The sequence below is a fragment of the Chelonia mydas genome, chromosome 1 (assembly GCF_015237465.2).
Source record: "Chelonia mydas isolate rCheMyd1 chromosome 1, rCheMyd1.pri.v2, whole genome shotgun sequence".
Taxonomy (NCBI): Eukaryota; Metazoa; Chordata; order Testudines; family Cheloniidae; genus Chelonia; species Chelonia mydas.
Window position 1 is genome coordinate 195,753,530 of NC_057849.1, and position 27,095 is coordinate 195,780,624.

The 27,095-nt window shown below is 41.0% G+C and overlaps 1 protein-coding gene across 7 annotated transcripts in view; it reads right to left on the bottom strand.

The window, feature by feature from the left end:
* NME7 (NME/NM23 family member 7) overlaps nucleotides 1-27,095 on the bottom strand; it is a 155,924-nt gene that overhangs the window by 115,554 nt on the left and 13,275 nt on the right. For 3 of the 7 annotated variants that reach the window (XM_043538625.1, XM_037908762.2, XM_037908751.2), the window contains exons 1-2: nucleotides 6,373-6,459; nucleotides 4,222-4,329 (exon numbers count right to left, since the gene is read on the bottom strand). The exons of 1 other annotated variant lie outside the window; for it this stretch is intronic. In XM_043538625.1, the coding sequence (XP_043394560.1) occupies nucleotides 4,222-4,329; nucleotides 6,373-6,444 (180 nt within the window). In that variant the 5' untranslated portion in view covers nucleotides 6,445-6,459. Of the gene's footprint in view, nucleotides 1-4,221; nucleotides 4,330-6,372; nucleotides 6,460-27,095 lie in introns of those variants that run through there. 3 more of the 7 variants (XM_043538626.1, XM_037908768.2, XM_037908779.2) reach the window with 1 other exon arrangement.

A 27,095-nucleotide genomic window follows, 5' to 3' on the forward strand; every position in this document is an offset into this window, starting at 1 on the left:
TCTGTAACAGTAAGGGTCTGGCCTGCTGTCCTCAGCCAAAACTGCCCCTTCCCACCCTTATATACCATGTGCCACCCTCCACGACAATGCTATACCAACCATCAGATTTTGTGAAACTTTTGCCCATTTTTAGAACCAAACTGAATCTTTTTGATAATCTGAAGTGTTTGGGAAGTTTAGACTTGAAATTAGACAAAGGATTCTAACCGTCAGAGGAATGAACTTTTGGAATAGCCTTCCAAGGGAAGCAGTGGGGGCAAAAGATCTATCTGGCTTTAAGATTAAACTCGATACGTTTATGGAGGAGATGGTATGATGGGATAACATGATTTTAGTAATTAATTGATCTTTAAATATTCATGGTAAATAGGCCTAATGGCCTGTGATGGGATGTTAGATGGGGTGGCATCTGAGTTACCCAGAAAAGAATTTTCTGTAGTATCTGACTGGTGAATCTTGCCCATACGCTCAGGGTTTAGCTGATCGCCATATTTGGGGTCGGGAAGGAATTTTCCTCCAGGGCAGATTGGAAGAGGCCCTGGAGGTTTTTCGCCTTCCTCTGTGGCATGGGGCACGGGTCACTTGCTGGAGGATTCTCTGTTCCTTGAAGTCTTTAAACCACGATTTGAGGACTTCAGTAGCTCAGACATAGGTGAGAGGTTTTTCGCAGGAGTGGGTGGGTGAGATTCTGTGGCCTGCATTGTGCAGGAGATCGGACTAGATGATCATCATGGTCCCTTCTGACCTTAGTATCTATGAATCTCTCTCCCGTTTCCAGATTCTGACTGGAATCAATAGAAGTCTCACAGGACAGCCTGCTCTTGTGAAATTCACAGGCCAATTCTGCATACTTAAAAGGTCAGAATAGTTCTGAGAAGCACTCATTTTGGTGAGGATTGGGTGGGCTACCTCACTCTGAACTTTTTGAGGTTCCTCATCACTATTCAGAATGAAACCCTTCTTAGTCCTTTGCATTAGTTGACATCCTATATTCTAATAGTTGATGAGATGGTAAAATAATAAAACAGTCCCTTGAATTCTGCTGTATAGTATTGCCTGACTTGTTCAAGAGTTGTATTTTCAGATGTAAATCAATAATCTTCAAAACCCTGACACTTGCATATTTCCTAGCCCAGTTCAACCCTAGCAGAGGCAAAAATGTGTTCCAGTTATTTTGCACTCCTTTCCAAGTCATCGACGTGACATGGATGAAAAAAGCCTGAAGATGATATTTCCTCATCTACCTGTTTGTGGTTTATTTTTTGGCATGGATGCCTGGATATATTTATAAACCCTATTTTAAAAAAAATGACGAGCCACAAAGTGGGTAAACAATAGATCAACATTACTTAGATTTGGTAAATACAGCTTGCAGTTTTCTCTCTCTCTCTCCACACGCATACTTTGCCTGAAGAAGCAAGTTTAGCGGAAATGAAATAATGTCTGCTAACAATCTATGTTTTCTTGTGTGGTTTTTTTTTTTTTTTTAAAAGTTATAAGCCTTCTCTTATTAAGGCAGTCATCTACATAACTACTATTCCAAGCAATAAATTGTTAAGGATTAACCTGCAAGGTTTCAAATGATGTCAAATTCTGAGAAACAAGCATGAATATTTGCCAACAGATCCAATTTGCTCACAGCACTCCCTGGTACCCTTTTCTGTTGTGGGCTACTGGGAGAAGAAACAAAAAAATCCTGCCAAACTCTCCCACAGCCAATAGAGGCCACTCCTCCTGCTATGTAGCTGCCTCTCCAATATTTTCACTGCTTCCTCTACCAGTTTCCCCCTTTTCCCCAGGAACAGCCAAGAAGCATAGCATAGTAAGGAAATGGAGGGAAGGAAAGCTGAGAACTAGAAGGCCTCATTTACCCACAATAAGCCCTCAGCAGCTTCAGCCCCACACATGGCATAGGGGTGGTTAAGGAGAGGTTGGTGGGGGGAATCCTTACAGGGAGGGATGAAAAGGTCAAATCATTCATCACCTCCAAAAGGAAATTTGCCTACTAGTTGACACCTATCCTCTCTCCAGATATGTCCAAGGGAATAACAAGAAACCATCCACTTCCTCAGAAAGACAACAGTAGGTAGAGATGAGGCAGAGCCCATTGACAGAAGAGGTGATTCAGTGGGGATTGGTACTGGACATAGTTGGGATTTATATAAATTCAGAAGAGCATCCAAATTTTAAGACAGTTGTAAAGGAGTCCCCTAAGGTTTGTCTCTTCAATGATTGGAGAACATGTCCACACCCAGTTACTTGCATTGTGTGCCTCCGGCACAGATCCTAGTTCCTTGCTTCTTACAAGGGACCTCTATCCCTTGCGGCCTTCTTAAGTCTCTCTCTGGCAGTTTGCGGCACTTCCCGTAGGGTTGGGGTGAAGATCTCCTGGATGAGAGTTCCCCCTGTGGCTCCAGGAGTCAGGCCAGCAGTCTACTGCTTTGCAAACATGCTCCTTCCCCTCACCTGACTGCAGTTTCCTCCCTTTTACAGGCCTCCTGCCTATCATGAGTAATTGACAAAGCCGGAGGGGTGGGGAAAGCCCTGCCCCCAGGGCCTCTCTGGCACCTTTCTCATCAGCAAGAGGTCCATACACCCCATCACAACACCTGTCCAAATTGATCCCAAAATCTGAACAGCAGAGTGTGACACATAGCCAGAAAGCGTTAAACATCCTGTAAAACAAAATTACTCAAATTCAACCGTTAAAGACGTGTGGGGAGAGAATGTTTGTGTTTTTGTGTATTTACATATATATGGATAGTGGTCAACAATGTAATCAACAGTCCCTGTCTATGCTGTATTCTGATAATTCAGAGATCAAAAGAACATCCTAGCATTTAAATGAATTGTAAACGCAGGATATCACTGTATTCATCTCTCTTTGAAATGTATAGCAAATTATCTGTGAAAGGTGGAAAAACAGGCAGTTGCCTTATGTTAATTGGTATAGCTAAGTACCGGTGATGGAACCGCTTCAAAGTTGTCCTAATTACCTATTGTTCCCCAAGGTACTGCGATTTGTCAAAGGCGGCTTGAAATTGTATAAAAGATCCCTGGGTCCTGATCCTGTTTATCTCAAATCTGCTTAAGCTTCATCAGGGGAAGTTTGAGTAGCAAGATGAGATCCCAGTTAAGTTGGTACACCCTGGATATGATACTGGACATTGGACTATAACCTATGGACTAAATTCTAAAAGAACTCTTTGCAACTACAAAGAGTCTCTGCTATGAATCTCAACCTCAAGAATTGAACTCATGTCTGTATATATATTGATCTTTTAACCATACTCTCTCCCTTTTCTTTTTTAATAAATTTTAATTTAGTTAATAAGAATTGGCTGTAGCGTGATTTTGGGTAAAATCTGGAATATTCATTAACCTGGGAGGTAATGTGTCCGATCCTTTGGGATTGGTAGAACCTTTTCTTTTATATGATGAAATAAGATTTTCAGAAATCTTCATCATATTTGACTTGGGTACCTGGATGAAGGCCTGAGGCTGGGTTACTTTAAGGGAACTGTGTTGTTGGTTTCTGGGCATCCGGTGAGGTAATAAAGAAGCTGTATTCTGCTGGCTTGGTAAATTTAAGTATTGAAATATCCACCAGCCTTGAGGATTGACTGCCCCATTCCTTGTAGTTCACCCTGAGTGACCTCAGCTGGCCCCCACTGGGATCCCAGGTCACACACAACTTCTCCCACCATAGGTTATATATGGGCATTTTTGCTTCCCCAGTTCCAGTACAGATGGCCAGTTGAGCACCCACTCTGACATGCGTGTCTGTGTCAAGTTATCATCAAGTACTGACAAGTTGTCAAAATGCAGAACTGTGTGGCTGTTGGGTGCACTAAGAGCTAAGATGATTTAAAACATTTTGGAAATTTTCAGTTTAGAGACCAAATATTTCTATACAGTTAACCTAATTTCACCAGCATCCACAGGAAAGGTTATTGTCACCCCAGGCCTATTAGGACAATTCTCTCTGGATACATTTTCAAATGCTGGCAACTATGCAAGCTTTACAAAATAAATCAATAAATAAGGAGGTTACTCCCTAGGTTCCCCTGAGTTTGTTTAATTTTAGAAACAGAGCAAACAAATTAAAAAAATCTCTAAATTTTCCATTTCCAAATTAAAACCATACTATGGGCTGCGGCTTGCCAACTTCCAAACTGCGTAGCTGAAAAGTATGCTTATGAGAATATAAAAAGTTTTTACCATTTCAACTGACCCATCTTTCGGATAATACAACAGTTCGTAACGTCGAAAGAGTGAAGCATTTGGGTCATACCATTCTGCAATGAAAGCAAATCTGTCGTCTTGACTCTGGAAAAGAAGCAGTCATACACAGAATCATTGCATTAAATTTATTTCCCAAATGAAAACACACTAGTGAACATGCTTCAGCATTGTGAATAAGAGCACTACTATCTGCTCACCAAGGGTGACAGCATCATTTAACTTCTGAATCGACTTTGATCTCAAAGGAAGCCTCTTAGAAACGTGGAGTTGGCCTTCTAAATAAGTATGATCAAAACATATTGTTCTAGTCTTGCCTACACTACAAAAAATCAATCATGTTGAGGGGTCCAGTTACAACACAGCTACCGTCAAATTCGAGTTCAGTCCCACCTACAATGCACGATGGAACCGTTAGGGAGGCAATTTCACCCTCTCAATTTTCTGAGGTCAAACTCATCTGGGCCTGCTACTTTGCCCACTTTCAATTGCTATAAAATGTTTATCTGCTGACAGCTAACCACAGAACCTTTCCAAATTTCACAACATAGCCCAGAGGAAAACATATCCTTCTCTTGGTGGTGGTGACAATGAACGACACCTTATAATACAAAGATAAATTCACTCAGGCTAGGGAAATATTAGTGTAATCTATAACTTAATCTCTTACTATCTGTAAGAGGCCTGTGCACCTCAGCCCCATCTATAACTAATTTCCTATGAGTGGGCAGGGATAGCAGGGTTACAACATTTCTGAAATTAACCAAATTTAGCTGGATGTGCGGGACTTCATCACTGCTCACAATCTTACCCATTTGAGCCCTTGGATCCAAAGGCACTGGAGAAAGGAAAAGAGTCTTGAACGTTTTCCAGAACATAGGTAGACCTCAATTTTGAGATGTTGGCACTAGATGATTTTCAGAGGTGGCAATGACTGTCCCTCTAGCACCTGACTGGCTCAATGTGGCAGCCTCACCAAAAGTGGGTCCAGAAGGGTGCCTTAGGTTGAATCTGGCATTGAAGGTTTGATTTGCTCACTGAGGAGGTTTAGAAGTGAAAGACCCTCCTTCATTAAGAAGGCTTGGAGCCAGGTTTGTATTTCTATACTGACTCAGGGTGTAAAAATCTGACCGCAAATCAGGAGAATGAGCAAGAAGAATGGCATTGCCAGGCACGAGGCACTAGCTGTGCACAGACTCCAGTAAAAAGGAAAGACAAAATGCACACCTCAGATCTTGGCCTGTGGGTTTGCTGTAAAGCCCAGAACAAAGACAACGCCAGTTTGGGATTCAAACTGCACAATGATGTGGGAAGAGTCTCAAAAGAACCTAAACTACCTAAACTACCAAGAACTATTTACAGATAAAAAATTGGCAAGAAGTCTGGTTTAAAACCTAACTCCAGAGACAGACAGGTTCCTACGTCCATAGCTGGCTGCCAAAAGGAAGAAACTGAGGTGCTTTGGATTGCACGCATATTTTATAACCTCAGCTCTGAGTGTTTAGTACTATGAAAGGGCAATACCAAAGGATGCTGCTTTCCAAAAGTTTCAGAGTTCTCGTGCTGGTGGACACATGCTACAAGTGGAAATATGTAGAGGCCACCCTACGGTAAGTGGTAACACTTCGTCACAACTGTTGACCAGTTCTGTAGTCCAACAACGGTAATAAGATAATCAGTTTGCTACTACCGGGGGGGAAACAAAGAGAAACCTGCAGGCATTTCATATGCTTCTTCAAATGATTATTTTATTTTTACTTCATAAATAAAGTATTTTTAACAAACATTTGGAATTGCAGGGGGTGTTGGATGCTGTTTGATTAGTTATACAGTTTCAATTCAACACTGCTAGAGACAGACCTGAATTAAAACCCGAGAGCTATACACCCCTGATCTTTGGGGAAATTCAGGTCTAGATTCTGGGTCTCAACCATTGCTCTCTAACATAAATGCTTCCAAACTCTGTGCATAATTGGATAAGAACATTGCAACTCAGTCCAATCTCTGAACAATGCAAATATTTACAATAAATAGAAATTCAGAACTACAATAAACTGATCCCTCCCCCCCCAAGTACTCACCCCCATCCCTGCCCCTCTCCCCCAACCCGCCCCTGAGCCCCATTCCAACCTTTTTGAACTTTCTACATCGATAAGAAGCAACAGTTCTACTGTTGCTCAGTTGATACTGGTAAAAGAACATGTCCTTTAAACAGTCAGCACACTGAAACAGCTGATGGTATTCAAACAAAGTAGCCTAGTGCAAGTCATTTCCCACTGCTGCAAAATGTGTTATGTATGCGTCATTGTGTCTCATATTACATCCAGCCTTCAGAGGAAAGCTCTTCCTAGTCAACCGGTTTGAACAAAAAACAAGTGCTTCTAAATTGCCAATATAAGAGGATGGGTAACTTAATGTCATTACCATCTGATGTGTGTCCGTATTCCCTGTGAAATAAGTTGTCAGTTTTACTCCGGTTCCAAGTGGACAGATGTCCACTAACTGTCTCCCTCATTTGCATTCTCAGTAGAAAACACATGAACTGCACTCCCTTCTCACCATTAGAGTAGTCCCTCTACTTTAAGGTTGAGGCATGTTAGAGGAAAACTTGCACACACTGCCACTGCTTGTGTGATTGTCGCTCCATGGAACAGAGGTCTTCCAACTCCAAGGCTGTCGAGCCTGCACTTCTCACTCCCCCCACAGGCACGTTTGTGTTTTCCTTTCGACAGCCCTATGCCTTTGTTTTTAATGTCTCTCATTTAGTTCATCACTATTCCTTTTCGGCCTCTACTTCTGGGAGAAGGGGGAGCATGTTTCAAGGATCCCACCCCTCTAGAAAGCTCAAACAGGCCATCCCCTTTCACTTTTATACACTTTTTGAAGTCTAACACACATATATATCATATAAAAGATTAAGATTTTCAAGTTGGCACTAAGTAGGACTTAACTTTCAAATTTTGGAAAACAGTGGCATTTCAGTTGTGTCAAACACTGCCCGCTAAGTAGCAGAACAGAACAAATGCATATCAGCTTCTAGAGAGTGCAGAAGCGTGAAGGGTCTGGTCCTGCTCCTGCTCCTACTTCTACTTAAGTTAAGGATAAATTGTCCCAAGAGGAAGGTCATTAGACTGCTGCATGTGGGCCAGAAACTATCAGCATTAAATAAAATGATCACTGGTAGGCAATTTGCTGCATTTATATCTTTTTCCCCTCCTGCTCCCAAGACAGCATGATGTGATGTCCCTACTGGGACATCACTGCTAATGCTACTAAGTGTTAGATACTGAAAATACAATCCAGACAACAAAGCTAGCACTTTAGAAGCTGGCCAATGGCAGTATATGTACAGCTAGACACAAAAAACATTACTAGGATCTAAGGCAGCGTCTCTCAAATGCGGCCACCATGGCCACATGAGTGCCACCAGGGGCTTTTCTTGTAGCCACAGCCTCCTGGGCTGTGATTGTGGGGAGGAAGAGGCAAAGTAGCAGCCATTCCCGCTCCCTGTCGCTCCTGGATGCCCTACCTTGGTGCTGACACCTGGGGCACAATGCGGAAGGACCAGGCAGCTGGTGAGTTCCCACCTTCCCAGGGGCAGTGGGGCTCTGGCTTTGGGCTTCAGCCCTGGGGTGGTGGGGTGGCAGGCTCTGGCCGAGAGGTTTCAGGCTCGATCCCCAGGCTCCAGCTGCGCAGTGGCAGGCCCCAGGCTCCAGATGCAGGGCTTCAGGCTCCAGCCCCGCACTGCCTCCCCCACTTGTCACCCTACCCCCATCCAGGGCTTAAAATTTGTCCCCAGGCTTGGCAGGACTGAGTAAATCTGCTGTGAAAAGTAATACTTGTATGTTAGTAATACTTTTCACAGCAGACTTACGAGCTAGCAATAAATACATTACAATGATTTGAACGTGTATATGTGCACATTTGTGTTTTTCCTAAAGCTGATTAACTATTTTAGGAAAAAGTGAGAGTGTGGCCACCAGCAAGAGTTGTTGGCCACACTCTGAGGCCACCAAAAAAATTGTCTTGAGAACCCCTGACCTAAGGCCTCAATTCAGCAAGCCATTTAAGCAGAGGTTTAAATCCCAGCGAATTCAATGGGATTTAAAGATGAACCTCAGCACTTTACTGAATCAGGTCCTAATATGAGAAGCAATGGGAAAGAATGAAATAATGAAGAATAATTCCACAACTGAACTACATTATCGAGTTTGCAGCTTTGTTTTCAAAAACATATGAGGAGTGTAGTATTGTAGACCGTGTTGTCTAACAGAGAGAGCCCTGGACTGGGACTCAGGAGGCCTGAATTGTGTTCCCAGCTCTGACACTAACTGCTGAGTGACCTTGAGCACTCATCTCACCTCTCTATGGCTCAGTTTCCCCACCTGGAAAATGGGGTTAATGATACAGATCGCCTCTGTAAAGTACTTTGTGCTCTACTGATGAAAAGTGCCATATAAGAACTAGGTATTATTTATTAACCCTTTAACACTCTATAGTGATGCTGAAAAGAGAACAAATAAAATTGCTCGAGTAATTTGCTTGAGTTATTTGCCTAGCAGTGACTCATATTGCGAAGCAGGACAAGTCACTTTATAGTTTAGGTTGCAGTGAATTTCCATGTGGCCTTCTTTGAACATCCTTTACCATGTTGTTTTGATTCTTAAACAAACAGTGCCAGTTTTAACAGCTGAATAATGATCTATGAATAAGAACAAACAGTAAAGTCACATGGTTGTTAATCAGAGCCATCTTTGTATTAATACTGCACATAGCTGTATTTTTCATTACTGCAGGTCTGTAAAATAAATTAGTCACTAGAGATATGCTGCCAGTTTTCATTTTACTACAACCCTGAAAATTTCCACCTCAAGTTTCCTCAGGCAAATGAGTTTTTAACAAGAAAATAAAAAAATAAACAAAATAGATTTTTCATTATAGTCATCAGCATCTTCATGGGAAAGTTGAGCAAATCAACTTTTTGCCTGGACTGGTCACTTTAAATGAGAATTCTGCAAGCCATTTCAACATGATATTGATTTTAAAATGCCTCAAGTAAATTGTATAAGATTTTGAACAGGTTGTCTATTAATCATTTATATTTATTATTCAGCAGATATTTATTGCAGGCCATCATTGGTTGTTCAGCTGAATGGCAAAAATGACTATCCCTCAGCATGCATCTTTAACACGGTGCCCACGGCAAGGTAAAAAAGTAATTTTGGTTTGAAAAAAATCACAAGCACTCCTTCACAAAAGAGACTCATTCACAAGTTTAGGAAGCACAGGGTAAAGAACAATTTGAAAGAATTAACATTATTTTAAGGATAGGAAACAGTAAGAGCTAACAGCTCCCTAAAATAACAAAATGGAAATAACGAAGCTTTATCAGCGGTCAGGATTACAATTGCTTCTGAGCATACTACACATAAAATGGTCATGAAGAAGACAATGGGGGTTAGATAGGGGGCAGGAGCCGGGCCATGCCTGGCTGTTTGGAGAGGCACAGCCTCCCCTAACCGGCCCTCCATACAATTTCAGAAACCCGATGTGGCCCTCAGGCCAAAAAGTTTGCCCGCCCCTGATTTAGCTAATAGCATAGAATACACTTCTAAAGTTTGCTGACAATGCCAAGCTGAAAGGGGTTGCAAGTGCTTTGGAGGATAGGATTAAAATTCAAAATGATCTGGACTAACTGGAGAAATGCTCTAAAGTAAACAGGATGAAATTCAATAAAGGACAAATGCAAAGTACTCCACTTAGGAAGGAACAAATCAGTTGCACACATACAAAATAGGAAATGACTGTCCAGGAAGGAGTACTGCAGAAAGGGATCTGGGTGTCATAGTGAATCACAAGCTAAATGCGAGTGAACAGTGTAACACTGTTGCAAAAAAACTAAGCAAACATCATTCTGGAATGTATTAGCAGGAGTGTTGTAAGCCAGACATGAGAAGTAATTCTTTTGCTCTACTTCGTGCACCGTGCTGATTAGGCCTCAGCTGGAGTATTGTATCCAGTTCTGGGCGCCACATTTCAGGAAGAATGTGGACAAACTGGGGAAAGTCCAGAGAAGAGCAACAAAAACGATTAAAGGTCTAGAAAACATGACCTATGAAGGAAACTGGGTTTGTTTAGTCTGGAGAAGAGAAGAGGGGACATGCTAAAAGTTTTCAACTACATAATACGTTGTTACAAGGAGGGAGCGAAATTGTTCTCCTTAACCTCCAAGGATAAGGACAAGAAGCAAGGGGCTTAAATTGCAGCAAGGGCAGTTTAGGTTGGACATTAGAAAAAACTCCCTGTCAGGGTGGTTAAGCACTGGAATAAATTGCCTAGGGAGGTTGTGGAAACTCCATCATTGGAGGTTTTTAAGATTAGACAAACACCTGTCAGGGATGGTTCAGATCAGTGGCTCTCAACCAGGAGTCTGATTTGTTTTGCGTACCTCCAAGTTTCACCTCACCCAAAAACTACTTGCTTACAAAATCAGACAAAAATATAGAAGTGTCACAGCACACTATTACTGAAAAATTGCTTTCTTTATAATATATGCTAAAAATGAGAAAGTAAGTCAATTGGAATATACATATTGTGCTTACATTTCAGTGTAGAGAGTAGTATAAACAAATCATTGTCCCTATGAAATTTTAGTTTGTACTGATTTCACTAGTGCATTTTATGGAGCTTGTTGTAAAACTAGGCAAACTTCAGTTGATGTAGTCCCTGGATGACATCTATGTACCCCCAGGGATATGTGTACCTCTGGTTGAGAATCACTGGTCTAGAGAATACTTAGTCCTGCCATGAGTGCAGGGGACTGGACTAGATGACCTCTCGAGGTCCCTTCCAGTCCTATGATTGTTCTGAAGACTGAAATCCTCTATCTACAGAGCAAGTACAGCGTGGGCCACCTGCTCCGCAACAGTCCCATCAATGTGCTTCAAACCCTGACCTGGAGGAGATCCTGTAGAGATGAAAGGAGTGTTCACCATTCATAGCCAATCCTTAGCTTCTGTCGGGATTCCCCAAAAGGGGGTTAATTTATGTGAACACTCGTCTCAAAGGGATTAGACAGAGACAAACACCAATTTATTTCACACAGCCCTCCAAACTTCTAACAGATAGCAGTAACTTTAAGTCACTACTGATCTGGATTAGATTTGACTTGGTGTCCTATACACAAAAGGTTTCATAGCTTTTAACCAATCCCTAAAGCCATGCAGTTATCCTATGAAATATTTTAAATGATTTAGGTAAAAAGTGACATCAATTAGTTGTGAACAGTTCAAGTAAAAACTATTCAGGTAACCCTACATATTTCTCTCTACTTCTCAAAACAAAATTCTCACTTTTTTTAGCCCTTTTAATAATTTCTACTCCACATTCCAAACACACACCATTGCAAAAAAAATTATATTTTTATAACATCTGTTACCACCCTTTTGTAATTCACCAGTAAAACCCAATGGTACAATGAAGACTACTACTCATAATTTTCCCATCAGTGAAACCTTGTTATAGTTAAGACAACAAAATTGTGTAGGTGCTTTACAATTGCATACTAATAGTCTTAGGTTCTCTGTATCTATTAAGGTACTTAAACTGCCCTCTCCTCTTAATATCCAAAGGCCTTCCAAAGACAAAATCCTGGCCTCATTGAAGTCAATGGAAGTTTTACCACTGGCCTCAATGGTGCCAGGATTTCACCCATGGTATTTAAAGACAAAGAAAAAGATTTATTTTTTCCCACTCTGTAGGAAAATTCACTTGTTTAGTTGATAGGTTTTACTTGTTTATATTTACGTACGTGTAAGTGAGAGAGAGAGGATGGGTTTGTTGTGTGACTGTGTGCACACATGATGAATTTATTGAGAGAAATATAAAATTAAAAATACAAATCTTGCACTTAGTTCTCAGAGTGGTGAAGCCAATGGTCATTGTTAGCTTGAGTGGGACTAACTTGCACAGTCTAGGTTCATCTCTTGTGAAAGTTCTATTTCTTGCACTGACTGGTTGAAAGTCTCATCATCCCAGTGAAATGCAATTATCATGGAAGGTCACGGTCACAGACAAAGAGGTAGTGAGGACCAATCCCAAAGAGGGCTTTCCAGATTAGGATAGGGCTCTGCATTCCCTGTGAAGCCAGTACAGAGAGTTGAGTACCAGGAGGTTATGTTCACAATGGGCCACAATCTTGTAGCCAGTCAGAGGAAAGCATTCCTTGCCATCATGGCCATTTGGGTGTCCAGCATCATTAATGTGTCCAAAATGATGCCATGGCTGTGAATTGTTGCTTTGCTCCAAGAGCACATATGATCCATTATGGGGGATGTTACACTGGGGGCAGGTTCCACAAAGCACTTTATTCTTTATACCAGCATCACCTCAGTATTTCTTGGGTTCATCTTTAGGAGTAACGCTACTCTGCAGATCCTGTTCACCTTTATCTTGTGCCCTGGTATTGCATGGGACAGAATGGGACAGATTTTGGTTTCAAAAGCATCAGTGCAAATACAGACCAACTTAATTGGCCCAACAGGTATTACTTTGCCTTTGTAAATGCTATGTTGCCAAATTCATTACCATTGAATGTCATTTTTATTATACTTTGTCCATCTATAACACCTGAAAAACAAGGCTCTCAAGCTTTATAACATTAATACATTATCCCTGACAACACCTCTGGGATGTATTATACCCATTTTATAGATGGAGAAACTGAAGCCCAAAGAGGTTAAGTGCTTGGTCCAACTCTCACTGGGAATAGTATCAGGCCTTAAGTGACCTGTCCAGGGTCACACAGCAAGTCAGTGGTAGAGTTGGGAATAGAAATCAGATCTCCTGATTCATAATCTCCTGCATTCCTTGGAGCCCCTTATTAAAATGTCACCACCAAACTGAATAGAAAGGAGGGGTGATTTTCCAACCTGTGATGGAATTGATCCCTCTCAGACTAGTGTTAAATCATCTCTGGGAGGAATGATTTATCCCTGGGGCTCTCAAACCCACTGACAGAGAGCATTTTTTTGCCTTTGGAATGAGCCACAATGCCCCAAGTAACAGATATTTTCCCACATGAAGATACCTCAAACCACCACATGCCCTTCAAGCTACAAAAGCTGAGCTCTGAGCTATACTATCAACATACTCAGTATATTTTTCAGGCGCTATATAAAAACATTTCCAAGTGTGCTTACTAGATGCTATTGCTCCTCTCCTTTATTAGGCTGTAGCAGTGAGAAATGTTCTTTCAAAATGGGAAAAACAAAATACTGGATTTCCCAGTCCCTGATCCCTGTTTCCTGAAGGCACATGCGCTCTTGGGCTTATCACAGGCTAACAGAGGAAAAATGCATACAATCCCCTTCTTATAATATTGACAATACAGCTTTGCTTCTAAGATCTTATCTTTTATGTCCCTTGCTCTTTGTCCATTAAACAGACAATTCTGTCCCATCAGCAAATATAAGGTTACTGTTTCTTGTCCTGATGGTTTATAGATCACAAAAAATATAATGCTTTGCGCAGTAACCTTTGTGATTCACAACTGCATTGGTGGGAACAGTTATCTCTACTTTCGCTACTTATCAGTCTCCATGTACTATGACCCCTTCAATTCCGGCTTAGCAACTATCTCATGTGGGACACTATCAGAAAGTTTCTCAATATTGGAAAAGAGTGCAGTACTATGTAACACTGCAGTGAGTGTATCTTCCAGTTTTATTACATTTCCAGTCTCTTTTCTGTTCGTATTGGTTACCTGGAACTTCACCTTGTGTGAAATATTTGACACCAGTCCATTCTCTCTTCTACCTATATTTATCCGTTTGGCAGTCAAGAGAATACTATTAGGTTATAAGAGAGTGATTTTTGTCTCTTGCTCCCCAAACCCCCTTATCCAGTTATCTTCAAATAGGGACAGCGTTAAAAGGAATCAAAAGGCTTGATTTAACTCTCATTGAAGCAATGGAAAGATTCCCATAGACTTCAGTGGAAACTGGATTAGGTCCAAAATCTCCATTTTAATGTTCTGATGGCTGTATTTCTTTTACTCTCTGCTGTGGGAAAGCCCTGAGCATAAAAGTACAGACATAGAAATCAGCTGCTTCTTGGAAATTGCTATGTGCAGCAGCAGCACCCCAAGAGCAGGGGACAAGTCTCCCACTGTAGAAGTGTTCTATTTTTTAAATGAAGAGAAATTCAATTCCCAAATGCAAAGTTTCATACCTTTCTAAATAGTATAAGCAATTTGCAATTAAGGGAATGCTCCCGTTTGGAATTACTTATAACAACATGACTTATAATCATCAATACAGTATTTCAAACTTGACTTGAATAATGTGTCAATGGAGCCTGACCTTTTCAAAATATATACTGCCTAAATATGTGATGAGATGAGAAGCAGCCAGGATGTAGAATTTTGCCTGCAAACAATTTTGAAAAAAATATTTGGCATAGACACATGCAATCTCAAATTTCTCATTCACAGTGGGATATCCTTGTTGTTGTTATTAATTTAATGTTCAATCTTGACTGATCTTGGAACATGGATAATACACACAGAAAAAACTGCTGAAGGGGGCTTCCTGGAATCCACTTGTTAAAATTCTTCCCACAAATTAAAGGGAAGGTTTCCTCACCTCTGATGGAATTCCTACCCTAGTCCCCAAGCCATGCCAGACAACTTGTTCTTGGGGCAAAATAAAAATACTTCAGAAGAGCAGTACTATTGCCTTTGAAATAGATGAGATTGTATCTTTTGCCTTTTGATACTTTTCTTCCTCCTTTAATTTCCCCTGGGAAGATACCTCTAGGCTCTCCTAAAAGGTCTCCACTCACCTCCTCTTTTTCAGTTTACACAAAGTAAGGATCATGCTACACTATCAATATATACATGGTGTATATTTCAGGAACAAAACAAACACTTCCAAAAAATGTAAGTCTCATGTCCCCTTGCCTCCTTCCTTGGCAACAGTTTATTAATAGAGTATTGTTTAAATAGGATAATAAATAAATAGATTCCTCAGCTCATCATCACTTCTGTCTACAGGATCAGACCCTGTATCAGGCTTGGAAGGATTTCTTTTTTTTAATTGGCAGATGTTGGTAAACATCAATTTCACTGCACATACACAAACCAACAAAAATATTTCCATCAATAATCTAAATATACAGATAGGCAGAGTAAGGAAAATGCTGCTTGAGAACTTAGAGTAAAATTCCAATGATTTATACTTTTGAATTAGGCTTGTTAAAAATAGATTAGCAGACGAATAGTGCAACCAGGTATGATTTGTTGATTTAAAGATATTTACTTTGTATATTTTTACCTGTGAAGTTGACAATTTGTATTTTAATGGGTTATATACAGCTTTAGCATTTTAAATCTCAGCATCTACTGTCATTAAATAATTGTCTGACATCTCCCATAATTTCCAGCAACTGTGAAAACTTAAATTGATAAAAATAGAAAAAATGCTTAATAGTCAAAATTGGTATTACAAATCAAAATCAAACAAAAATAAAAATTGAATGCCGCTAAGCCTACCTATAACAGATCAAAACAGAGAACATAACCACTTCATAATAAAATAAAATCATCATGATAAAAAAGAATGTGTTGTTGTTTTGAACAGAGATGCTTTAGGTTGAGCATATTATACTGCTCTCCAAACAGAAGGCTGAAGTGAAGGACCCTTCTTTGAAAGCATTATTACTCAGTATCAGCCTAAATGGATCTTTTTGTGGATGTGTTTTCAGCCTCTAAAAGATGACTAAGTCTTCGTAGTAGAGAGACAAAGCGGATGAGGTAATATCTTTTATTGCAGTGGCTCTCAATCTTTCCAGATTACTGTACCCTTTTCAGGAGTCTGATTGGTCTTGTGTACCCCAAGTTTCACCTTAAAAAAATCAGACATAAAAATATCAAAGCATTACAGCACATTATTACGGAAAAATTGCTGACTTTCTCATTTTTACCATATAATTATAAAATAAATCAACTGGAATGTAAATATTGTACTTACATTTCAGTGTATGGTATAAACAAGTATAAGTAGTATAAACAAGTCACTGTCTGCATGAAATTTGAGTTTATACTGACTTCGTTAGTGCTTTTTCTGTAGCCTGTTGTAAAACTAGGCAAATATCTAGATGAACTGATATACCCCTTAGAAGACCGCTGCATACCTCCAGGGGTATGTGTACCTCTGGTTGAGAACCACTGTTTTATTGGACCAACTTCTGCTGGTGAGAGAGACACACCTTCGAGCTTACAAAGAGCTCTGAAGAACCTCGAAAGCTTCTCTCTCACCAACAGAAGTTGGTCCAATAAAAAAATTTTTTTTACCTCACCCTCCTTTTCTCTCCAAAATCCTGTGACCAACACAGCTACAACACTACTGCCTATAAGCCTTCCTGTGAATGACAAAGAACCATTCCTCCAACTGGGAAATCACAAAGTATTAATTCTCTAAAAATGCCTAGTATATTAACCAATTGAAATTCATCACCTAATGAAACATCTATGAGTCAACTACCAATTCAGATCAGGCCCCTCCTACTACGGTGCTTCAGCGCCGGGAAGAGAAGGTTGCTGACATATTACCTACAGCCTCCTGAAGAATGTTCATGACCCAAAGGCAGAGCTAAAACCACCTTCCCCAAAAGTAGCATCATTCATGCATACTCTTCCCAAGCATGCCCCAGGAGTAAAGCTCATCCTTCCCCCAGAGGGTCCACGATCACCCTTCTAGCAAGACCCACAAGCAATAGCCTTGGACCGCTGGAAGCAGAGGTGTTACTAGCCTTTCTCCATGGCTCTTCTCCAGCAGGGTGCCATCTGCCTTGCCTTTTAGTAATGTTGAGCAGGCCAGTCCCACAGTCCCAGAAACAGTAAGCTCAACAGCCTTCTGCCCTCTTGCAGCCAGGTGAAGTGAACTCAAAGGAGACGTGCAAGACGTCAGTGGGAAAGCAAAGGAACAGAACCTAGGGGTGCTAATTCCACTCATTCCCAGCCCTCACTGCTAGACCATACTGACTCTCTACATCAGGGGTTGGCAACCTTTCCGAAGCGGTGTGCCGAGTCTTCATTTATTCACTCTAATTTAAGGTTTTATGTGCCAGTAGTACATGTTAACGTTTTTAGAAGGTCTCTTTCTATAAGTCTACAATGTATAACTAAACTATTGTTGTATGTAAAGTAAATAAGGTTTTTAAAATGTTTAAGAAGCTTCATTTAAAATTAAATTAAAATGCAGAGCCCCCCGGACCAGTGGCCAGGACCCGGGCAATGTGAGTGCCACTGAAAATCAGCTTGCGTGCCGCCTTTGGCACGCGTGCCATAGGTTGCCTACCCCTGCTCTACATGCATACAAAGGTAATATTAATAAAATATTCATCACGTCCCTAGTTCTCACTGCAAAGTCTGAAGTCAAATCTCAACTTTGGATATTCTAATAATTTTTAGAGCAACGCATTAGGTCATCATAAACACCATCTCTCTATTTGGGGTATTGCAGGCCCAACATTGCAGGTTACTTGCTTCATTATTTTGTTGTGTGTAAGAATTTAGAACACTGGAATAAAATATAGGCTTTTAATTGGCTATTAAAGGCGGTCACATTTAACCATAGATCTAGGAGCGTTTCCCCTCTGTTTAATGACAAACTGACAAAATAGGACATGAACTTCCCCCTCCCTTCAGCCTGCCCTCCCTTCACCTCTTACAATTCTTGCTTCCTCTTCCTGTCACAGATGCAAAAGTTTCACATCTGCTCTCCTCCTCTAGCCTCCCACTTGCACCAATGATCCCACCCTACCTCCTGATCTCCCTGGGACCCACACTCATTCCCTCCCTTACTCTTCTCCTTAACCTTTCACTCTCTTCTGGCTCCTTCCCTTCCCAAAACAAGAATGCTTTAATCTCTCCCATCTTAAAAATACCCATCCTTGACCCCACTTGTGTCTCTAACTATCATCTGATCTCCCCGCTCCCTTTCATCTCTAAGCTCATTAAATGTGCTGTTTGGAGCTCCTCTCCTCCAATTCCATCCTATACCTTTTCCAATGATGCTTCCAGCCCCTTGCATTCAACTGAAACCACTCTTCCCAAAGTCTCTAATGTCCTCCTCCTAGCTAAAGCTCACACCAGTACTCCAGCTTCACCCTCCTTAACTTGCCATCTGCTTTTGACACCATCGACCAGGCTATTCTTCAAATGTTGTCCTCCCTTGCCTTCTGAAACTCTGACCTCTCCAGGTTCTCCTTCCTCTCTAATTGCTCCTTCAGCGGATCGTCCTCAGCCACCTTCCAACCTTCTCTGCATGTTCCACAGGACTCGGTCCTTGATCCCGTTCTTTTCTCATGCTACATCTTGTCTCTGGATATTCTCATCCAGAAACACAAAGTCAGCCACCATCTTTACGCTTATGATTCACAGATCTACCAATATATCTTCTCGAGACCTGTCTTTTTGGACCAAACTGAACTCTCGGCCAGTCTCGGACATCTTGTGATGTCTAGCCATTACTGCTCGCTCAGCACAGCCAAAACAGCTCATTTTCCCCCCCTAAACCACCCCACTACCTTTTCTCTCAATCACTGTGGACACCACCATTTTAACTGTCCCAGCCAGCCCAAACTGGGGAAACTAATGATCCAGCCAGTGGACCAAATTTGGTGATAAATCTTGGTCACGTGCCACCTGAGGCACACTGCACATATGCTAAGACTACAGGCCCATAACCTGGGTATCATCTTTGACTCAGACCTCTCTTTCGAGAGCCTCACATTCAAGGTGTGTCTAAGTGTTGCCAATTCTTTTTTAACAACATTTTTAAGATACCACCTTTCGTATCCATCCACACAGCTAAAACTCTCATCATCCCACAACTCAATTACCGCAACATCCTTCTCTCTGGCCTTGACATACACAATCTTGCCCTGCTCATATCCATTCACAATGCTGCTACAAAAATCATTCTCCTACCCCATTGCTTTGACCATGTCACGCCTTATTTGAATCTGTCCAGTCTCCCCCTTCCCTATTGCATCAAAAACAAGCTGCTCGTGTTCACTTTCACATTCTATCCCCACTCAACCTATCATCTTTCATTTGCTACTGAGCTGTTGACTTCCACCTCCAGTTGGCCTTTGATGCCAGTCTCCATCACCCACTTGTTAGGTTTTTCTTCCATTGTTTCCTTGTACTCCCCTATCTGTCTGTATCCGTCTGTCATCTCATCTTATGACAAGGACTTGTCTATACAGAGAGTTAGTCCAAGCTGGGGTGGAAATGTACAGTACACTAGCTCCTGCACAGTGACTGACCATGTGGACCTTGATACCACACACTAAAAGTTCCGCAGCATGATTTGATCTACTGCTGTTTCAAACAACAGCAAGGTGCACATGGGGGACTTAGGGCATGGCAAGCTAGAGAGCTGTAGATTTACACCCCAGCTTGCCACACATTAAGTCTCCATATAGACATGCCCTTAGATGCAAACTCTGGGACAGGGACTGTCTTTCTGTTCTCTGTTTGTACAGTGTCTAGCACAATGAGTCCTGGTCTATGACTGGGAGCCCTAGGCACTACAGTAATGCAAATAATAATAATAAATCACAATAAATGAGGCAATCAGAATCCCAGGTGGCTATCCTACAAAGTTGAAGAGACAGCAAAATTATATAAAATACCAGGACTTGGAATCTTTAAAAAATGGCATGGAAAATAATAAAGCAAAGAATAGAAACAGAACATGTCAAGTTAAGCTACTTTAAAAAATGCCAAAGCACCACCTGGGAATAAGTGTTCCTCTTCTACCCTTTGTCAAGGTTCCTTCCCCACTCTGAATTCTAGGGTACAGATGTGGGGACCTGCATGAAAGACCCCCTAAGCTTATTCTTAACAGCTTAAGTTAAAACTTCCTCAAGGTACAAACTTTGCTTTGTCCTTGAACCCTATGCTGCCACCACCAAGCGTGTTAAACAAAGAATAGGGAAAGAGCCCACTTGGAGACATCTTCCCCCCAAAAGCCCTACACCCCCTTTCCTGGGGAAAGCTTGATAAAAATCCTCACCAATTGGCATAGGTGAACACAGACCCAAACCCTTGGATCTTAAGAACAAGAAAAAAGCAATCAGGATCTTAAAAGAAGAGTTTTAATTAAAGAAAAAGTAAAAGAAACACCTCTGTAAAATCAGGATGCTAACTACCTTACAGGGTAATCAGATTCAAAACATAAAGAATCCCTCTAGGCAAAACCTTAAGTTACAAAAAGACACAAAAACAGGAATATACATTCCATTCAGCACAGTTATTTTACCAGCCATTAAACAAAAGAACATCTAATGCATTTCTAGCTAGCTTACTTACTAACTTAACAGAAGTTCTGAAGAGCGTTCCCGACCTGGTCCCAGCAAAAGCATCACACAGACAGACAGACAGACCGACCGACCCTTTGTCCCCCCACCCCGCTTCCAGCTTTGAAAGTATCTCGTCTCCTCATTGGTCATTCTGGTCAGGTGCCAGCAAGTTTATCCTAGCTTCTTAACCCTTTACAGGTGAAAGGGTTTTGCCTCTGGCCAGGAGGGATTTTATAGTTCTGTATACACAAAGGTAGTTACCCTTCCCTTTATATTTATGACACCCCTATAGTCAATTTTCAGCAAAAACAGACAAGAAACTTAGTCGTCTGTTAAACATCCTGGTTTGCTAAATAAAATGATTAATCAAAGACAGGAAGTGGGGATGGGGGCCAGGACTCCTGAAGTTTGTTTTCAGCTATTTCACTGATTTGCTGATCAACTTCACACCCCCGTGCCACAGTTTCCCCATCTAAAAGTAGAGGTAGTACCTATTCTGCTGGGGTTCTGTACAAACACTTATCCTAGCTCTCTGGAACCCTAACATGAAAGGCACTACAGATGTGCAGAGCCCAATAGGACGTTTGAAGCCTACAACTTTCTCCACAACTGGCAAGACAGGTCGTCCCAATTTATTTTAAACAAGTTACCCGGCTTTTGTGTCAATCTGCTATAGTTAAGAAAATATGTTTGTAAAATTGACAGCAAACAGAACTTCCGATATGAAGCATTTATGAACAGTCTCTACAATACATTGTTTCGTTTTTTAAAAATCTCATTTTAAAAGAGCATTCGGTTTGTGCAGTTAGACACAAAGAGGTCAGGAAACCTCAAAGTTGTATGTAGAACCTTACCTCTGCCCCTTTGTATGCACGCATTACAAAGAAGTCTAGTTATAGGATCACACACTATATATAATGCAATTTTTTCCTCAGATTTCGATTACACATGAGGCCAAAGGCAAGTACTCCACTTAAGAAGGAACAATCAGTTGCACACACAAAAAATGGGAAATGACTGCCTAGGAAGGAATACTGTGGAAAGGGATCTGGGGGTCATAGTGGATCACAAGCTAAATATGAGTCAACAGTATAACACTGTTGCAAAAAAAGCAAACATCATTCTAGGATGTAGTAGCAGGAGTGTTGTAAGTAAGGCAGGAGAAGTAATTCTTCCACTCTACTCCGTGCTAATTAAGACTCAACTGGAGTACTGTGTCCAGTTCTGGGTGCCACATTTCAGGAAACGTGGACAAATTGGAGAAAGTCCAGAGAAGAGAAACAAAAATTATTAAGGTTTCAGAGTGGTAGCCGTGTTAGTCTGAATCAGCAAAAAGAATGAGGAGTACTTGTGGCACCTTAGAGACTAACAAATTTATCTAAGCATAAGCTTTCGTGGCTAAAACCCACTTCATCAGACGCATGCAGTGGAAAATACAGTAGGAAGATATATATATATATACACACACATATATACAGATATATATATATATATATATATATATATATATACATACACACACACACACACACACAGAGAACATGAAAAAATGGATATTGCCATACACACTACAATGAGAGCGATCAATTAAGGTGAGCTATTATCAGCAGGAGAAAAAAAAAAACCCATAATAGCTCACCTTAATTGATCACTCTCATTATAGTGTGTATGGCAACACCCATTTTTCCATGTTCTCTGTGTGTATATATCTTCCTACTGTATTTTCCACTGCATGCATCTGATGAAGTGGGTTTTAGCCCACGAAAGCTTATGCTCAAATAAATTTGTTAGTCTCTAAGGTGCCACAAGTATGCCTCATTCTTTTTTAAAAAATGATTAAAGGTCTAGAAAACATGACCTCTGAGGAAAGATTGGGAAAAAAAAAAAAAAGGGTTTCTTTAGTTTGGAGAAAAGAAGACCGAGAGGGGACATGATAACAGTTTTCAAGTGCATAAAAGGTTGTTACAAGGAGAAAGGAGAAAAATTGTTCTTCTTAACCTCTTGTCCTATCCTCAGAAGCAATGGGCTTAAATTGCAACAAGGGTGGTTTAGGTTGGACATTAGGAAAAACTTCCTGTCAGGGTGGTTAAGCACTGGAATACATTGCCTAGGGAGCTTGTGGAATCTCCATCATTGGAGATTTTTAAGAGCAGGTTAGACAAACACCTGTCAGGGATGGCCTAGATAATACTTAGTCCTGCCATGAGTGCAGGGAACTGGACTAGATGACCTCTTGAGGTCCCTTCCAGTCCTATGATTGATCTTGTACAGGTTGAACCATTCTAGTCCAGCACCCTCTGGACCTGACTGGTGCCGAACCACAGGTGATCAATATTGTAGCAAGCAGGTCTCTTTATTTTTATCTCACCAAGGGGAACAGAACAACGCTTGCAACGCCGCCTAGCCAAGGTTTACCGACTCTCTTCCTAACAAAGTGTTAGTGTTGTTACACAATTTTACTGTATTGGCACAAGAAAATAAGTAGATAAAGCATAAAAAAACATAAAATATGAAAAAGAAAGAGATAATAATACAGGTAAATCTATAATTTACTCACTTAAAATGATGCCTGAATTCTGCTTCCAAAGTGATGTGACAAGAACTGCGAACTCAAATTACATTTGAGTTACATCTGGGGTCTCTGCTGTAGATATATCCAGGGTAGATGAAGTGGAGGCAACAGGATTTTTGACTCTATAGTGCTGCTCACCGCTCCTCTTCACTATCTTTAACCAATCTTCCAGCTTGTCTTGTCTCATGTATTTTGGTTTTTCTTTAATGAATTTTTCTCGTATCATGTAGAGAGACATGATCTCTTGCTCAGAAATGAAATGTTTTTGCTCCAATCCTTCTATTAAATTTGTTGCCAACTGAATATAGAAATTTTTTGTGCAACATCCTCATCATCATCATCATCATCACTGGCTTCTTCATTATCTTCGTTTTCTCCCTGCTGTACCATTTGCACAATTTCTTCATCCGTCATTTGACTAGCAATTTGTGCATCTTTGTCGACTTCCATCCAGTCTAGAAGTTTTCCTCTCCCAAATCCTTGGGCAGCTCAAGCACTACAGGGTGGGACATACTGCTGGCATACTCCATTAACACACTAACAATTTTTTGGTTTTCAGATACTGAAATCCAGTGAACCTCGGACTCATCATTGACGTCAGGACTGTCCTCGAACATTAGTGCTTGTCACAATTTGTGCCTTCCATTCTTCAGAGTAGATGGAGTTACTCTTTCCCAGGCTCTAACTAGTGTCCAAATCATATCCTTGAGGTTAAATTCTTTCCTAAATGTTGTCAAACTCTTCCCATCATTAAGTGATACCAGCAATTGGTGCATAAACTCGGACTTGTACATACACTTAAGGGATTGTAAGATACCCTGATCACAAGGCTGAATCAGTAAGGTACAGTTTGGGGGTAAATACAACCCCACCACATGACCTTTGACTAGCAGCTCTGCTTTATGGTAGGCAGAGCAATTGTCGAGAATCAGCACAATTTGGCGCTTTGGATCCAGACCTACTGAGGTGCAATAGGCTCTTGCCTACATTAAAAATATTTCTCAAACCACTCAAGACATAGATTTGTCGTTATCCATCCCTTTTTGTTGCCATGGTATATCACTGGGAATATTTTCACCCCTTTGAATGCCCTTGGGTTCACATTTTTCCCAATAACCATGAGTTTGCATTTGTGCATGCCTGCTGCATTGCTACAACCAAGGACAGTTACCCTGTCCTTCAACTCCTTCGTACCAGATGTTGGCCCCTCTGCATCAGTAGCCAATGTTTTTTCTAGGCATACAATGTCAATAGAGAGAAGTTTCATCGGCATTTTATACCTGCTCTGGGGAGAACTACCCATTTGCAACTAACTGTGCAAATCTGTCAACGTACTTAGCGGCAGCTTCCATATCTGCACTTTTTTTTTCACCGCACACACAATGTAGACGAATGCCATGCCTGTTTTTAAATTTCTGAAGCCATCCTTGTGCATAGTCAAACTCATGCTGCAGGTTAAGTTCTTTGTGGAATATTTTTGCTTGTACCATCATCATCTCACCTGAAATGCTAACACCTTCGTTCCTATGAAGCTTGTACCCATATATAAGAGCACTATCTAAATTGCTGCTTCCCCCCTCCTTCAATATCTTACAAACACTCATACTTTTTTTTTTTTTACTGTCTCTTTTGGCAAAAAGCTTAAGGATTTGATTCTTTTAACTTCTTCAAATCATACACTATAGATGACCCTACATTGTAAAACTCACACAAGGCACGTACCGATGTGCCTTTTTCCAATTTCTGCAACAATTACACCTTTTGCTATATGGATATTGATACATGCTTATGCTTAGCAGCATTACCAACACTTCCACTGCTTGCTGGTCTCTTAGAAGACATATTTAGGGGTAAATTAGAGCTAAATAACAGCACAGAACACTGAGAGCCAGGATTGGCGGGACTTTGCCGGACAGCGGGAAACTTGCCCCCCGATAGGCGGACATTTAGCGAACTAAAATCATGCCGGACCACTGATGTTGCCAGACCAGAGAGTGCCGGACTAGAGAGGTTCAACCTGTACCAGTGCACTGCTCTGTATACACCAGTGAGGCAAGGTCTTTACAGGAGCCCTACCTCATTCACTGTACACATTACAAGACGCATCTTACAAGGCTGTAGAAAAAAGTTACACTATAACGTATCACTTGAAAAAAACTAAATTTGATGATATAATGAAAGACTACAGGAAGATTTTCAAAAGTGCTCAGCACTGGCCTAACTCTGCTTCAACTGAAGTCAAGTAGAGTTTTACCATTAATTTCAGTGGAAGTATAGCTAAGCTCTGATCCAGCAAAGCACTTAAAACACATGCTTAACTTTAAACATGACTCATCCCATGACTTGGGCTACTCACATGATTAAAGTTGAGCACATGGCTTTTGTGCTTTTCAAAATCAGAGTCAAAGGGGCAGAGTTAAAAATACTGCTGTCATTCATTGTTAAACATTTAGGTACTAATTCTGGAATGTGATGATTGCAGGCAGACCCTCGAGCCTATGTGGCACCCCTGTGAATTTCATTGAGGGATTGGGCACTTACTATGCATGTAACTATTTCCAAAGCTCAAAACTTGGCCAAATCAAAACTAGTGTTCATGGTAACCCTGAAAGGAACTCCTCTTCTATAAATTCTCGGTCAAATTTCAGCATTCAGCCTCCCACTATTTCAGCACTAAAGCTGTTCAAAACAACTCTGAAAGACTTTCTTTTTTTAATGCTGGGAACCGTGTATTTTCCCCCCTACTATCCTTACTTTCAAAAGTAACAGCCCCATATTTACTCAAACTTGTCACTAAATATTCACCCTCCAGTAGAGGCCGAGTTTGGAAAATTTCAGAAAGTTACCAACAACTGAAAAAACAGTCTTTGAAAGGAAACATTCACAAATCCTGAACTATAGCTGTCAACAGTGTTCCAAGCTATAATTAAAGTCCAATATGATATTTAAAATTTCTTCAGTTTATCCCAGCTCTTAATAATCTTTTGCAAGATATTTTAGCAAGAATTGCCCTACTTGGAACCAGAGGCAAGGCAAACAGTGACCTTCAGCCAGCTGATTCCAGAGAGTGCTACTACCAAGTAGTTTGCATGAAGGTTCCAAAGAGCACACATTCTGCATTTACCTTGAACATTCTGAGTATATAATGGCCTATTAAACATTTATTACCCAAACAACGTTGCCAACACTTCTCTTATTCACCACTGTGGGCATATTGAGCAAGCACTTATTCTGCACTACTGTTTAACCAAATGGGCTCCTCCCAAAGCTTGATAAAGTTAAAAATACTCATTTTACCTCCAGTTGTGTTAAACATTAACTTGAATGTAGTTTAGCTAAATCCAGATTTTAGCCAGCACAGACCACATTCTGTAGACTACTCTGCAGCCATAAATCTTCTCTCAACCTTTTTAGTGCTGGCGACCCCCCCTTTGGACTTAAAAATAATTGCCCCCCCCCCAAGACCTGAAAAAATTGGGACCCCTTACCTTAGATATCATTAAGTAAATTATGAATAATACTCAGGGCCGACATTACGGGGAGGCAAGCAGGGCAATTTCCCAGGGCCCCACAAAGCTAAGTTACATGCTTCAGCCTCAAGCCCCACCACCTGGGGTTCAAACACGAGCCCCACCACCTCGAGCTGAGGCATATAATTTAGCTTTGCGGGGCCCCCTGTGGTGTGGAGCCCAGGGCAACTGCCCTGTTTGCCACCCCCTAACACCAACCCTGCATTTGCGACCCCCCTAAACCCATCCCACAACTCCCCTGACGGTCACAACCACCAGCTTGAGAAATACTGCTTTATTATAAAGACAGATGGACCACAAGTTAAATTTGAAATGGATTTCTTATGATGAAACCTGTTCAGCATTTTCCCATTATCAGGTTGTAAGATAAGTAAATTACT